Here is a 16,426-nt window from a genome sequence, read left to right on the forward strand (position 1 = left end):
AAGGAAAATAATTTTTCTCTCTTTAAGAGAATAATACATATTTTTAAAATTGGCCTGCCTCTAAGCTTCACCTGTTTCTGTACAGAGCACTGACACTGGAGACTCCTTACAGACGCTTTTTAGTCTGTTTACGTGGATCATCCAGTGTACACACATTCTTAGTGCAGAAGTAAACATAGGGGGTATATTTTGAAGTGGTGCAGTAATCTTGCCTTAGAGCGGAATGAAAGAAAGTTTAAGTATACTGTGTTTGGCAGACGTTTTATACAACTGAGCAAATAAAGGTTAAGGGTCTCGCTCAAGGGCCCAGCGTGGTCATCCTGGTATTCCAACACCTTAACCACTAAGCTACCGCTTCCCGACACTAACCAACTAATCTTCTGACCAATCAGAAATGCACGGCTCTGGTGGGAATGACACCGCTCTGTCAACAAAGACACGGCTCCCAAAAGCCATGTTTCCGTTAACCATTAGCTGTTTACTCTGCACTCAGACTGCCTCATTGTGCTTTTATTAAGCTCACCATGTCAGCGGGAGGAGGGAGAGAAAGAGCTACTTTAAGGGATTTATGTACTCCCAGCTTCCATGGGCAGGCAGTAAAACTGCAGGCCAGTGATGCCTCCTTTCACGGTGCTACAAAAGGAAATGTAATTACCTTGATATGGTGGCAAAAGAAAAGGGCAAACTCTCAATATGCAGTAAACGCACTCACGCTGGGAGCAAGCGAGGCTAATTATGCAGCTGATCTGTAGGAGTCTCTCTCCCACTCGCTCTCCCGTTAAAGAAAAAGTGCTTGTGCGGGATCGCGACCCTACTCCAGGTCCGTGTGCACGGACACTACCGGAGAGACTCCAAATTTCTTCACTCCCAGCGGTCCATTCCCAGAAAAAGCTGGTTTGAGATGTTTTGGAGCTTCTGTATCACATGGTGGAGAAGCGTGACTATTTTGGAGGAAAGGAAAAAAAAGGAAAAGAGCCACCAGTGGTTCATAGGAGAGCAACAGCTAGCGAAGTTTAATTTAAGATTGCTAATGAATCCTCATATTCATCAGGCCTCCTTTCAGCTGATTAAAGAGACTCAGAAGGCAGAGGAAGCTGAAGTTTTAGATGAGTCTTTGGGTAAACTGACTAATCTTTTACACTCAAGTGCTGAAACATTCAGAGATGTGTATAATTACTTCATTATTTCACTCTGATAAGACAGAGCGGTTTCATATCCAGCTTGGTTTACTGTATCTCAGTGACACGGGCAGCATGAGAGAACGAATACTTTCAGTTAAGGACAGAAAAGCACCCTTGACCTTGCATGAAAAATACCATCTTGGTCACTGGTTAAAGCTTCAAATTCAGTCCATCACTATCAAAGGAGATATTTAAAAAAAAAAAAAAAAAAAAAAAAAAAAAAAAAAAAAAAAAAAAATGAATGCCCAAAGCTTGGGTTGGGTTTTTTTGTTTGTTGTTTTTAGTAAAAAAGTGCCATCCTAGAGCAACACTTGACATCTATCTGCACGGTTTGATTACAGCTGTGAGCGTTCAGAGCAGACAATGTGAAAGCTGAGCTTGCCGTTCTCTCAAGAATGTGTGCAGCAAGTATTTATGGAAAGGAGATGACAGATAGTTGCTCTGGAAACACCGACAACAAAAGAGAAGAAAAGAGAAGATGCAGAGGAAGGGAGTGGGGGGGGGGAGAAGGGAGAAGGAAGGGAAGAGAAGGAAAAAAACACAACTGCAGGCGCTGCTCAAGGTGCGTTGGGGCCCTGGCTCGGAGTACGCTGTCACCATGGCAACAGGCGGGCGGCAGAGAAGCGATGACGGCGTTAACGTTCGTCAGGAGCGCCAGGCGTGCGCCCATAAATCTGCTACGCATAAAGAGGCACCAGCCTCTCTGCTAATAGTGTGAAGCCTGCAGGGCGCTCCATTCTTCTGCTATAATTATGATAAAAAAGGACAGGACAAGGGTGTTGCTCTTTTTCTGCAGACTGCAAATGTGTACACTTAAAACCAAGGCTACACGGTGCACATGAAGAAAACACACACACACACACACACAGGTATGCGCACCCTCCAGAGGTTAGTGTTCTCATTTATCACTTTGCTGTGATAATCTGTCCTAAACACAGCCCTGGGCTCGCAGATAAACTCTGAACACTACAGTCGATCGGGCCTCGTATCTCTCCCTTCTTTCCTTCAGCCTTTTGCTCTCCTTTTACTGTAGAATTTCATCTCTCCATCTCGCCTGGCCGCCAATTGGCATGCCGGGGTTTAAGGAGCAGCGATGGCGTGAAAGAGGAGGAGGGTGATGTGATGCAGGCGACAAAACAAGATGGCACAGTGGCGTGAAGGTTATGACTTTGAGTATACTTCTTTGCTGCTGGCTGGGGACCCACAGCCCCACACACACACACACACACACACACACTCTCAGGGAGCTGGGGAAGGTTTTTTGATTACAGACTGAAGCTGGTACGACTTATAGATGAGACTCCTGAAACTACCTGCTCGACTTTCATTACACTCAGTAACTGAAGATGTTCGTGATATGACCAGAAATATGACACATGTACAATAAATCTTCCATCATTTATGGTCATGAATGAAATTAAAAATTTTAAAAACAAAGAATGCTGGCCTGACTCTTCGCAAAAAGTCCTGATCAGATTGATCAAAGTTATTATATTTATTAATGAGGTCTTTGTAGTAATAATGCTGTGTGTCTGTTCACTTGGGTTTAAAGTTGCTCTATTGATAATAACACTAACTTGAGCTTTATGTCTCCCAGAAGTAGACAAAATAAAGTTGAATGATTAATATTTGAACGTGTCCAGAGAACTCATGGCTGCAAATAAGTTCACAGTACATAAAAGGCAGCACTAATTGAAAATCAGGCGTATTTATGTAAGTAGAAGTCTGGACGCTGTTTTCTTTAACTTTGCAGATTGAAAGCAGTGAGGTTGAAAATGGGTTCTGACTTCCCGCTTCACCAGGAGTGTGGTTCGAATGCTTGAATGGGCAAAGGAGCTGATGGGACAATAAATAAATAAATAAATACTTACATGATTTTCATGTAAACTGCACAAAAATAAATAAATAAATAAATAAATAAATAAATAAATAAATAAATAAATAAATAAATAAATAGAAATAAAAGTGGTGCTGGTGGCAGTGCAAAGACAATTAATGTTCTTAATAAGCTATTAAAAAGGTCCGTATAAATCACTCCAAACCATTAACCAGCTCTTCATCTTCATTTTGTTTGTCATGTGACCTCCATTCGCTCTGTTTGACAGCCTGTTAGCTGAACGTGATGCTAATTTATGGACATATACTACAGCGGCGCGATAGGTCACAGTTGAAAAGGCTGTGGCGGTGATAGCTGTAATTTTGTCATAATGACCACGTTAATTCTGCAGCTAATAACAAAAAATGGGGCTGTGTCTTTAGCATCGATGTCTGACCTCCATTAATGCTGCCTGTGTGTGTGTGCGCGTGTGTGGATGTGTGTGTGTGTAGCTCCTGATAAACACTCACAGTTTTCAAGAAGAGAAAGACATTTGCTTAGTAACTGGGCTCTGAAGACAGCATGGTGCTCTCAGCAGCGACTGCACCACCGTATCCTAACTGCAGTGGATGAGTCACAGCCACCACAGCACTAAATCTCCTCACACACACACACACACTCCAACATACTCTGTCCCCTACCCACGTTACACCTCAGAGAATTTCCAGGGCTTCTCCTCACACAGAGGAAAGAGACAGCACGGCCTCTCTGTGCTCCAGCCAGCACTCACGTTCTCCCTCCAAAACAGCAAAGAGGTGGTAATAATGTGTGAGAAAAACTGCATATAGTCGCAGACAGCCCAAACCTCCTGACAGCCCAAACTACCACCGAACACACACTGGGATAAAACACAGAGAGCCTCGTATTGGCTGGGATTTGGTAATGGATCTCGGCTCGGTGATAAATGTTGGGAATGGGCGTGAACACACAGCGTGCGCGCAGGAGGAGGTTCCACTAGAGGTGTAAACATTCCGAGTTTGCGATTGGTGCACACATATCAATATTTACGGTACGGCTGAACCAAGTTGGCAATCGACACTGAACAGATCCAAACAATTTCAATTCCAGTACCACACATGCTGTGAGTAATATACACACAAAATGACTGCTATTCATTTCATCAATAGATTTCTGTTAACAAATAACCTTCATCTGGCACTGTGTCTTTCTTTCTCCAGGGTTTGTCTTTGTTCCAGTCTCAGTGCAGGAGGCGTGGCTTCTGTTTCCATGACTCTCAGTGTAGGAGGTGTGGCCTCTGTGTCTGTCAGTCTCAGTGCAGGAGGTGTGGTCTCTGCGTCTGTCAGACTCAGTGCCGGAGGCGTGGCCTCTGTTTTTCATGAGTCTCAGTGCTGGAGATGTGGCCTCTGTGTCTGTCAGTCTCTGTGCAGGAGGTGTGGTCTGTGTCTGTCAGTCCCAGTTAAGGTGGCCTGACCTCTGTGTCTGTCAGTCTCAGTGCAGGAGGTGTGGTCTGTGTCTGTCAGTCCCAGTTAAGGTGGCCTGACCTCTGTGTCTGTCAGTCTCAGTGCAGAAGGTGTGGTCTGTGTCTGTCAGTCCCAGTTAAGGTGGCCTGATCTCTGTGTTTGTCAGTCTCAGTGCAGGAGGTGTGGCTTCTGTGTCTGTCAGTCTCAGTGCAGGAGGTGTGGCCTCTGTGTCTGTCAGTCTAGGTGCAGGAGGTGTGGCCTCTGTGTCTGTCAGTCTCAGTGCAGGAGGTGTGGCCTCTGTGTCTGTCAGTCTCAGTGCAGGAGGTGTGGCCTCTGTGTCTGTCAGTCTCAGTGCAGGAGGTGTGGCCTCTGTGTCTGTCAGTCTCAGTGCAGGAGGTGTGGCCTCTGTGTCTGTCAGTCTCAGTGCAGGAGGTGTGGCCTCTGTGTCTGTCAGTCTCAGTGCAGGAGGTGTGGCCTCTGTGTCCGTCAGTCTCTGTGCAGGAGGTGTGGCCTCTGTGTCTGTCAGTCTCAGTGCAGGAGGTGTGGCCTCTGTTTCTATGAGTTACAGTGCAGGAGGCGTGGCCTCTGTGTCCGTCAGTCCCAGTTAAGTTGGCCTGGCCTCTGTGTCCGTCAGTCCCAGTTAAGGTGGCCTGGCCTCTGTGTCAGTCAGTCTCAGTGCAGGAGGTGTGGCCTCTGTGTCAGTCAGTCTCAGTGCAGGAGGTGTGGCCTCTGTTTCTATGAGTTACAGTGCAGGAGGCGTGGCCTCTGTGTCCGTCAGTCCCAGTTAAGGTGGCCTGGCCTCTGTGTCAGTCAGTCTCAGCGCAGGAGGTGTGGCCTCTGTTTCTATGAGTTACAGTGCAGGAGGCGTGGCCTCTGTGCTTCTAAGCTGCAGTAAAGAAATCTTTATTTCAGCAGGCATATCCTGTTGTGTAAGTTTCACTAAAAGATTCTCACCTCCACCTTATTGTGGTAGGTGTGAGTCAGTCTCAGTTAGGTATGTGCAACCTCTTAGATCCTGTGAAGGAGGAGTGGTCTTCTACCCATCAAAGTCATTTTCAAAACACATTGTATTACAGAGAAACAGCTCTATATCCTGTCATATTGATTTGCTGGCTGCTTTAAATGCTTCTCTTCTAAATGGTATTGTGATCACGTATCATCTCAGCAGGAGAGATCCACACCCCTAAGCTCTACGCTTTGGAAAGAGCAGCTTAGGGTATGAATACAGTGGAAAGAGATCAATTTGATGCGGAAACACATACAGCAAGACAAACCTATGATCATATCCCCATATATATATATATATAAATATATATATATATATATATATAAATAAAGAGCAGCAGAAGCACAGAGCACAGGCTGAGGCTTGGTTAGCAGCGGATGCTGTTTAAGTGCATTCACTTTCAGTGACAGAGAGCGGTGTGCACGTGAGACAAGGGACAGAGGAAGCACTGAAACAAACACATTACACGCTGAATGAGGCATCCCCAAAGGAATTGGGCATTTTCTTACCGAAAAGCCTCCAGCACGGTGCGCTCAGACAGGCGAGGAGCCACACGTGCAAACACACTTCTGAAGTCCTCCAACTTCAGGAATCCACGGCCTGCAGGAAGAACAAAAACGAGACTCGTCAAAGTAACGTCTACTGCGGGCCTTCCTGGGAAGGTTGTTACTACAAACCCCAGGACTATCTTTAAAAATAACAGTCATTATAAAGTATAATATTTAGGGAACATTGTGGCAGTTTTATTAGAATATCTGAGTAGAGCAATGTTCATGCATCAAGATTCTGGAAAAAAACAAATGATTCTGGAAAAAAACAAATGATGTGGACCACCAACATCCAACCAATCAGGACCCACCTCTACCATCAACCCTCACCTATACGCTTGGACAGAAGTCAGCATCACTTACTGTATAAGTCGCTTTGGATAAAAGGAACAAATAAAACGCATAAATGTACATCAGATAAACCATCAACCGATATCCGGAATAAATTTGTTTCCCCGTTTTCTTCTCTCAGTGTTAGTGTGATGGTGAGAGTTTGTTGTTCTGTCTGAGAGCTGCCGATAGAAAGAGACAGGACTCGGCTCGGGTCTCCGAGTCCCGAGGAGCTGCTTCCTGAGAGCACTGAGGATCTGGTGTCTCCAAGCTCGTCATTCTGCCACCATGGGCTTTGATTCGCCGGAAATAGCTCCCCTGAGGAGCTTTAGAGCGCTGCTGTCCAAAGTCAGGGCTGAAAGTGGAATATGTTTAGCGTGTCTGCTGAACTGATGAGGAGTCACGGTGCAGCTCTGAGCTGGGGATCACAGGGATGAGAGCGAACACGATGCGGTGCATATCAATTCGGGCGACTGACCGATGCACAGCACAGCGCCGAGATCAGCAAAAAATCACAAGTCAAATCGATTGAGCGGAGGAGGAAAACACACACCTCCACACACTGTAGTGTGATAAACACCACCTATATATACTCTAGGAGTCGGCTAACAGGTGACGTTTTTATTTACACATTACTTAGAGTGTTAGTTAATTAACGTTACACCATTATTTATCTATAAGAGCAGCTCTGACAGTAGTGCAGCCGAGAATCACAGGTTTATATTAACGTGCTTGTTGTCATGCGTTATCTCGATGTGTTACTGTAGGTGCACATGACCTATTATGGAGTTTTGTGGGTGTCACTACAAGCTGTCTTACCACTTTACAGGTGATCCAGATACTCATGCGAGTACAGAGGAAATCAGTACCTAGTGTGTGTTGTTACAGGTTGGATAGAGAGCTGAAGTCAATAAGGTGTGTGTGGTCTCCTTTGATGGAGAGGTGGGGCCTGCGTGAGAAAATGACAGGTTTTCTGGCGGTGCCAAGCACACTCCATCACCGGGCACGCTGCCACGTCGGCTCAGGATAGAGGCAGCACACTTAAGCGTGCTTTTCCCCTCAATTTGTTCCCATTGAAGACAAGGACGGGGTGACAGCGCTGACGAAGCCTTCAAACACCTCATGCAGCTGCGGCAGGCGAGCTGAAGACAGCGGAGGGCTCGTCGGCGTTGGCGTGCTGTCAGATCCTTCACGCACGGAAAACCCAGACAGAGGTTTTAAGCTAAGTTGGCAGAGGAACAAAGGCAATCTATCCTGGAGCTGATGGAATTATTGAGACGCTTTGCCACGATAGAAACTTTGAACTAAACGCCTTTTCTGGCAGTTGTTGCTCTAATCCTGATCTTGGTTTAATACGTTTTTGTGCAGTGGCGGTTTCTGATTAGACGGGAAATGATCACAAAAGTGTTTAAGAGGAATAAAACAGTCTCGGTCAACGTTACATCCCTGATGTCCTGAAATATTCTGTTCCTCTTATACCACAGCGAGTAAAGTTACACTTAAGTTTTAGTGTCTATAAACAGCCGTTCCCTCACCACCTCTCAACAAGTACGTGACCAAGAAAAAACTAAATAACAGATTAGAAAAAAGGTATATACATCATCTTATAATAGGTGGTGCATTGATGTTGTTGTTGTTGTTCAGCATGTCTCGTTTATCGCAGAGCTAAAATTAGTTGCTGACAAAAAAGTTGCTAATCTCCAAAGTTCGGTGCAGACTCCTAATCGCTGTTCTTAAATGAGCTCATTTTCAGGTCGCTAATAATTCAAAGAAAGGATGAATGAACTCTCGCAAAGTAATTTGGCCCTTCAGATGAATTTGATGGTTCACTAGTAATCTCATTTCAAATCAACACCCACCTCAAACAAGCTTGTTGATAGTCAGTTTTCTTTATATAGATTTAAAGGTACAGTCAGTCACGGTGGTTGAAGTCACTGTTCTGAAGCTTGGGTGGTTCTCCTAAAGTCGAGCACAATTTTTATTGCTGGAATTTGTAAAGAATGTTTAAGAAAAGTGGGGCAGCATGGTGGCTTAGTGATTAGCACTGTTGGCTCACAGCAAGAAGGTCCTGGGTTTGAATCCCGGGTTCGAAAAGGCAGGGACCTTTCTGTGTGGAGTACCCCCCGTGGGTTTACTCTGGTTTCCTTCCACAGTCCAAAAACTTGTACATTAGGTTGAGTGTGTGTGGCTGTCTGTCTATATATGTGTCCATGTGATGGACTGGTGACCTGTCCATGGTGTACCCTTGGCTTTCACCCAATGTGTGCTGGGATAGGCTCCAGCAGATCCCTGTGACCCTAATTAGTAATAAAGTGGGTATAGAGGATGGATGGATGTTTAACAAAACTTTCCGAACTGATCCGACTTTTAATGTAGGAAAGTGCGGTATGGATGGCAAAGCTATAACAAGTGCAGGACATTTCAAAGTTGGCGTAAAGACACAGAGAAGAAAGATGTTTCAAAGAGGATGGAGCAAAGGCCAAGCAATGAGGTTATTTCAGCACCGCAATTTCATCAGTTAATTATATGTTTATATGCTGCAGTTTGGAATATCCAACACACACTTCTACGGAAGGCGGAGACGATCCAGTGAGACTGCGTAACCTATTTCAGCGGCCTGTCCTCCAACACTGCTTCATTCCAAACGCTATTAATTTCAGATAATGACTTCATTTAGAGCACAAAAAATTACTTCAAGAACAAAATAAACAAAGAAATGCAGAGCTTTTGATACAGGCAGAGAGGAGCTGTTTACAGACATTGTATCCCAAAGGCAATCGCTCAAGAGCTAACTGCGCTTATATGAAGACCTGTACAGTCCTGACGGACATTTAATAAATAAATAAATAAATAAAAAGTAAATGTTTGAAAAATGTAAAGCTTAGCACGCTCCTATTAAACTGCTGGGATCCTCCGTTCAGCAGATCCTCTGTTCATTCATAATGCTGCCAAAACACTACAAACAAGTACATGATGAAATCAAACTGGCTAATTAAGCTAAACAAATTAAAGACAAAAATTGGAAACAAAAAAAAAAGATTAAAAAAGTGTTGTTAGAATACGGTAATGTTTACTGTGACGATACGTGTTTAATATCGATGAGAGGATCTCCAGAGTCAGCACTTTGTAATAGTCTCATATACACCAGTCACGGCATTATGACCACCTGTCGGCATTATGACCATAATATTGTGTTGGTCCCCCTTTTGCTGACCCGTCCTGCACTGTGTATTCTGAGCCCTTTCTATCAGAACCAGCATTAACTTCTTCAGCAATTTGAGCAACAGTAGCTCGTCTGTTGGATCGGATCACACGGGCCAGCCTTCTCTCCCCACGTGCATCAATGAGCCTTGGCCACCCATGACCCTGTCTCCGGTTCACCACTGTTCCTTCCTTGGACCACTTTTGACAACACCCCATAAGAGCTGCAGTTTTGGAGATGCTCTGATCCAGTGGTCTAGCCATCACAATCTGGCCCTTGTCAAACTCACTCAAATCCTTACACTTGTCCATTTTTCCTGCTTCTAACATCAACTTTGAGGACAAAATGTTGACTTGCTGCCTAATATATCCCACCCACTAACAGGTGCCATGATGAGGAGATACTCAGTCTGATTCACTGCTTACAATGTTATACCTGATTGGTGTATATACTAGAAGCACTGTTATAATTATTCATGAAAAGCAATTACGGTTCATAGCTATATTTATAATACATTTATTAACCAGTTATAAGACATTATACTCACTATATATATTCAAGTGCTGCGATGTGAGTGCAGCAATAAATAAAGATTTAGATAAACTCGTTTTTCATCACACTGCCAATTTGTAACGCAGCCTACAGACACTTAGGTATAATGCCTTATGAATGCATTATCACAGGATATGTCTGTGTTCCGACTTCATTTTATATATGACTTTTGGAAAGTGAGTGAAAGACTGAACTGGTGGACGTTCCAAGTTTCCCTTCAGAAATGAATGTCTTCAAACAACAGTGTATCCTTCACTTAGTCTTTCATTAAAAAGTGAAGTTTTTGGTGTCTTTACGCAGGCGAGCGTTCACGCTGTTCCCAGCTGCGCTGCTGGTGAGGTTGAAAAACAGAGAACTCCTTTAACCAACACAGAGGACAGAACGAGAGATTCTGAGAGACATGGAGCAGGAACATACAGCGTAGATCAAATGCGCTGAAGATCTGTCTCGTCTTCTCGTATGGATCCCCTGCTGGTAACTTCCTCCTCATGAGAGACACAAAGTGCTCCAAAGGGACCCCTTTGAGAGACAGAGAGAGAGAGAGAGAGAGAGAGAGAAGCCAGGTTTATTACAGAGCTCTTCTCAAAAGTGCCTGTACTTCCTTTACATGGCAGTCATCTGAAGGCACTGTGTTTAAAGGAGTAATACGTCTCCCTCTTGCCTGCAGGGTAGTCATTTTTCTCTGAGTGCTGTTATTGAGATGAAAAAGCTAGACTGCGGGGCTCTAGACAGCGTTTTTCGGGAAACACCGAGCGTACGCAGGGCTTCGCTGAGCTCTTCAGGGTGGGCTGCCTTGACAGCGGCGCGTATGAGCCGGAGATGGTTTGGGACGAGGACTGATTAATTAACAGATATGAGTCTAGACATATCATGATTCATGATACCAAAAAAGAAAACCACGACGTATTAATTAACATGACAAAAACACTTTTTACCTGGAAGCTGAAAGATAACACTGAATATTCAGTGGAAATAAAAAAATAAGCATCTGCGAGAGATGTGTAAGGATTATCTAATGACTGATAAAAACCCATCCTTTCCCTGGCCTGCGCTGCTTCTGACGCTGAGAGAATTAGGGCAGCGCTAGCCTCGGGAGGTTTGAAGGACATCACAGAGGGAAGTGGATATCACTCCTCTAATCATGTAGATTTCTAATGCATGAATATTTCAGGAAATAATGAGTGTTTTTTTTTTATTATTTAAATAGTAGTGTGTCTATTCAGCACAAGCTCTTTATGTTCTAGGTTTACAGCAAAACAGGAGTGGAAGCAAAAGAGAGAAATCTGTGTGTCTTTAAAAACCCATCTTTCCCTCTCTTTCTCTCCTTCATACAGCGCTGTTGAGGAGAAAGCCGATGGAGGGCTGACTGCCATTCCCTCAGATACAGAGCCCATCCGTCACAGGGAGGTGTCAGCTGGGTGGTCAGAGCTCCTCTCCTTTTTTTCTATCCCCATAACTCCTCTCCTCTCCTCTTTCCCCCCATTCTACCCTCCCCGGCGCCATCCCTCTATTCTCTTCTGCAGCGTGACTCAACAGCCAGCCTGTCACTTCGCATACATAGGAAACATGATAAACGACGTACAATGTGGTCTGTAAAATTGGATGCTGACGTGAGTGCAGTTTCGTTCTCTCTGTAGTCCAGCATGTTGGATTTGAAATGAAACCGTGGCCGTGGGGTTAAAGTGCAGGACATCGGCCTTCCTTTAATGGTTCATATGGCTGCGCTGGGTAAACCTCGCGCTGACCTTTTGTTAAAGGAAAGAAACACAATCATAAAAAAACGTACACAAGTGTTTGGTTTCTGAGGACTGTCGCATTAGAACGTCTCTCACACGAACCATTTTCTGTAAACCACGCCCACTTCTTTACTGATCTCACACTCATGTGTTTTCTGTTCTCTATAAACATGAGCTAAACTTTACCATGTACCTCAGCATTGACACTGTATCAGTGTGGCCATACTGAATAACCAGAAACACTTCTACCCCTTTAGGCTCCGCCCACCAAAGTTGGACAACAGAATCTTTCCGGAAATCGAATGCGTGTTAACAACAGCCAATATGACATTGTAATATAGTGCATCCTTCCGTGTTTAAAGCACAACTTCACATTCATACAGCACTTAATCACAGGTTATGACTAATGTTCTTCCTCTTATACGTTATCGTTTCTACCGCATGTTCTGATAAAGTGACATCTTCAGTAAGGAGTCTCCAGTGTCAGTCAGAGGTAAAGCTCTAACTTTAACTGAGAGAGAGAGAGAGAGAGAGTGAGGATGGTGAGGGAATGACCGTTTATAGCTGCTATAACATGTTATAACATACATTTGCTATAACATTATAACTTGTTTCTTGGGTAAAAAATGGCTAAAACGAAAGAATGAATCACTTTGGGTTTGGAAAGTTTGCATTGTAGCATGACCAGAATGATGATTATCCTAACCCTAACCCTCATTACTATTATATTGTTTAGCCAATGAACAAGTCCCTGTGAATGAGCTGTTACTATAGAAACCACTACCTATTATAATGAGCGAGTTTATATCAGCAATGCGGCTTTACACCATTCTGACCGATCAGATTCGAGAATTCTGCTGCACTGTGTTATCAATTATAAGTAGCCACTGGATCACGTTTGTGAGACAGACATCCGTTACACATTAGCTTCAGCACAACACTAATAACATTTTGTCTGATCCTCTAGAGCATAAATATAAACACACAGACACGTGTACAGTGTAGTGGACGTCTCTGACCGTTCCAATTCGGCGTCCGCCCTCGTCCCTCGGCTTTAGCCGTGCAGGTTAGCTGCAGAACGTAAAGATTGTTTTATGGATGTCGCTGATGCTGTTGATGAGTCTGGAATATAAATGAGATGAGTGTTTTTCTTCTTCCAGATCCCTCAGAGCTACATATGTAGAGCTTGTGATCTAATCGGCCGCTGTGTTTTCGGTAAAGCCGTGCGTTTGTCGAGTCTACGCCATCCCCGAGCAGCCGGGTGGCTGTTTGAACAAAAGCCACGCTAAATAACTCCATCTGCAAAATAAAGCCGATGTTTGCAGGAGTGTATTTCCGGCAGGAGTTTAAAGGCAAAATATTTGAGTGGGATTTGGAAGCTGAGTGTCTTAAAGTCACTGGGTACACGATGGTCCAAAGATCTGACACATTCACAGCTCTTCTGTTTGGTCCACCAACAACATGGGTCACTTTGTAGTTGTATTTTCACTAAATGCCGCTCTTCCCAATGCATTGGTGCCTCTTTACCCTGTCCATCAGCGAAAAATAAGACCACTGAGTAGATGTGATTCAGTTGATGGTTAAAACTTGGCAGTGTTTGCGCTTGTAAGCACTGCATTAAACACTCACAACACTTTATAAAACTCTTTCAATTCTAAGATCTGATTGGCTCTGGTCAATGTGCCAGGCTTTAAAGCAATAAATCTTTTATACACTTACGCCTAATGGACACTACACGACTTTCCCCGAACCCCAGGTCCCAGTTTTCTTACAAAAATACATGCATGAGCCGTCTATCCTGTCTTTCTACGAGGAGAAATAAGGAGAAATGACCGGATAGAGCAGATAAATTTCATCGAATAGTCGCAGAGGTGAGAGAAGATCAAACATGCTCAAAAACATCGAAGATTACTCTGTCCATGAAATGCCTTCATATTTTCCTGCCAGGTTGCTTAGCAACCCAAGCTTACTGTTAAGAGACTACAGTGTGTGGATTTGTTTATTGCTAATATCACTAATAATAAATTCAGTTTAGAAGCAAGCGTGAGCCTTGTTGATATGAAGAGAGATTGAGAGAACGTCTGTTTATATCGGCGGCTAGAACGCAAATTTAAAAAACTGCTAAACGTTGCTGTGGCGTAAGAGAAAGAAGATGCTTCGTCGGTTTGAAGGAAAACCATTGACTTTATGGTGGTGTCTCTGTTCATTTGTGCCGCTTCTCCTTCACACCACTTCACCGTTGATTCGTTTCCTGCTTCATCTCCTCATCATCGCAGCTCATGGTGACCGTTTCTCAAACACCGAGGTGTTTAAAACCCCGACATCATCGACGACCAGACGGCTTTATTTAAAAAAATAACTTCAGTGCCTCTCACACACCATTGTCTACTCAATCTAGAGAAAGGGAAAGTGAGATAAAGGAACGGAGTGAGTGGGCTAGTGAGAGACGGCGTTGTAGCATGGCTCAGACGCCTCTATTCAAGCGGTCTCTATTCTCTCTGAAAAAGTCTGCCGGAGGGAAACCTGCTGCTCGGTCTCGCCAATCCTTCCCCATTACGACCAGAAACCCACTCCTTCCTGCCTTCCTGCCATCACTAATTTAGTAATCACATGAAATTCAGAAGAGGGGCAATTTAATACGCTGCTTGCTCTGAGCAAGATTTAACGCTGGAGTATTTCATCACTGCGAGCAAGCCACTTTAACTAATTTATCTTGCGCTTTCCTGTGGGGCAGTATACAAAAGCAATTTGCTTGTGGCGTAAAACAAGAGACAAATTGCTTACTAATCTAGGTCTTCAACCGTTTAATGTCTCGCCTTAAAAACCGTCTTGCCAACCCTCTTTTCTTCGGCATCGCTGTCTGTCAAATGGCATGTTTCACGCCAAAATTATCTTCTGCCTTTTTTTTGTCAGGGGTCCTTTCATTCATGGCAACGTGTAAAAAAGGATTACACGAAATCAAATCGAGCTTTCATTTCCCTTAAGTGGTGTGCATAAAGCGTGGTTTTCTCCGTCGAAATCGGGAGAAAATTTCACGTATCATGCTCAGGGCTTGGCTGGAGATGTGTCGCCTTGGCAAGTTGGGAACGTTACGATGAAAACAGTAATGGACGTGCTCTTCAGGGGACGCCGGTGCCCACTGGTACACACGCTGCAATTGTTTGTTAAACAACAAAGTATTTCTACTTGTTATACATCTCTGATCAAATCCCTATAGAGCTCTGAAGCGCACTCACACACTCACACTTCACCTGTAAATCATCATACCTGGACAGTTTGGCTCCGCACCAGCCTCCATCATCATACTGGTTTCTGACTGCAATTAAAAGAAAAAGAGATAGAGAGACAGAGAGAGAGAGAAAAATTATTTTTTGTTTAAAGGCACTTGAACATATAAGAAATATCTAGTTTCTATGCAGATCCATAAAAATGAACACACAATGGGATGATTATTAAAAGAAAAAGTGCTGTGTCAGATTATAATCTAACACAATGTCGCCATCTAGCGGCTGAGGCAGGAATTACCTTCGAAGGTTTATATCCGAATAGCATAACAACTGCCACCTTCAGATCCTCTCTGGACAAGTAGCCTTTCTTTTCTACATCACACTCATTAAAAACCTGAACAGAGACACATTTAAAATTATTAAACATGATTCAAATAAGGGTTTAAAACTTGTTTGTTTGCATTTTTGAGATCATGAATGAAAATGTATGAATAAAAACTCGTTTAAAATGAAATATCTTTAGGTTTTTCATCATTTCTGGAGAAATTGAGCAATCACACATGTTCGCCGAGACATTTCAGGAACATGTGGTCGACATATGGGTACGAGCCCGGATAGCTCAGTCGGTAGAGCATCAGACTTTTAATCTGAGGGTCCAGGGTTCAAGTCCCTGTTCGGGCGAAAGTAACTTTTCGCTTTTACTCGGAAAAATTCGCAAATACGAATTCAGTTACACTACAGCTAAACCCATTCGTTATAGATGTGTCAGTTAGCGAGGTAATTCGTACACTTTAGGAACATTGGTACTTTAATACTACTTATATTGGTGCTTGAATGGAGATAATTATGTACAGCTAGCTAGTAAACAATATCTAGTTAATCTAGGTGCCTTATATTTCAGCAGCTAATACGCGCTGCCTTTTTTTAAGCAACAGTTTATTTTATATCTGTACACAAACCTTACCGAAACAAACCTCTTTCTGTCAAATGCTGTCATTTTTCTATCCTCATTCCTACAAAACGCAGCGAGGCTACGAACAGACATGGCCTTCTTCCTACGCTACAAGCTCGCGCTGGCTGTCTGTTTCAAAAAGGTGAACGTTAGAGTTTGAAGGTTTCCATGGTAACCCGGAGCTGTGCGCGTGCGCCTCCAACTGGCACAGCTCGCGCCTGCATCTTACATAATGGTCTCGTAACTACATTGCTGCACTGTCTAGGGTATAAAATCACTGGGATTTAATCACCGCGCAAGGTCTCTAAAGATCGTTTAATAATCTAGATTTATATCAAAACTGCTAGTTATAAAATAAAAAAAGACCGACATTTTAAACGAGATCCTCCAACCGA

At 43.7% G+C, this 16,426-nt stretch overlaps 1 protein-coding gene and 1 non-coding gene across 4 annotated transcripts in view; one reads left to right on the plus strand and one right to left on the minus strand.

The window, feature by feature from the left end:
• efcab11 (EF-hand calcium binding domain 11) overlaps positions 1 to 16,382 on the minus strand; it is a 48,302-nt gene extending 31,920 nt beyond the window's left edge. Inside the window, exons 1-5 of one of the 3 annotated variants that reach the window (XM_058398253.1) lie at positions 16,044 to 16,377; positions 15,378 to 15,473; positions 15,120 to 15,168; positions 10,534 to 10,635; positions 5,994 to 6,084 (exon numbers count right to left, since the gene is read on the minus strand). In XM_058398253.1, the coding sequence (XP_058254236.1) occupies positions 5,994 to 6,084; positions 10,534 to 10,635; positions 15,120 to 15,168; positions 15,378 to 15,473; positions 16,044 to 16,124 (419 nt within the window). In that variant the 5' untranslated portion in view covers positions 16,125 to 16,377. Of the gene's footprint in view, positions 1 to 5,993; positions 6,085 to 10,533; positions 10,636 to 15,119; positions 15,169 to 15,377; positions 15,474 to 16,043 lie in introns of all 3 variants that reach the window. The other 2 variants (XM_058398252.1, XM_058398255.1) reach the window with 2 other exon arrangements.
• trnak-uuu (transfer RNA lysine (anticodon UUU)) lies at positions 15,688 to 15,760 on the plus strand. Its single transcript has one exon. It is a non-coding gene; the product is annotated as a tRNA-Lys (tRNA).
• Positions 16,383 to 16,426: the final 44 nt, after the last annotated feature.

Source organism: Hemibagrus wyckioides, linkage group LG09 (assembly GCF_019097595.1).
Source record: "Hemibagrus wyckioides isolate EC202008001 linkage group LG09, SWU_Hwy_1.0, whole genome shotgun sequence".
In the NCBI taxonomy this organism is placed as follows: domain Eukaryota; kingdom Metazoa; phylum Chordata; class Actinopteri; order Siluriformes; family Bagridae; genus Hemibagrus; species Hemibagrus wyckioides.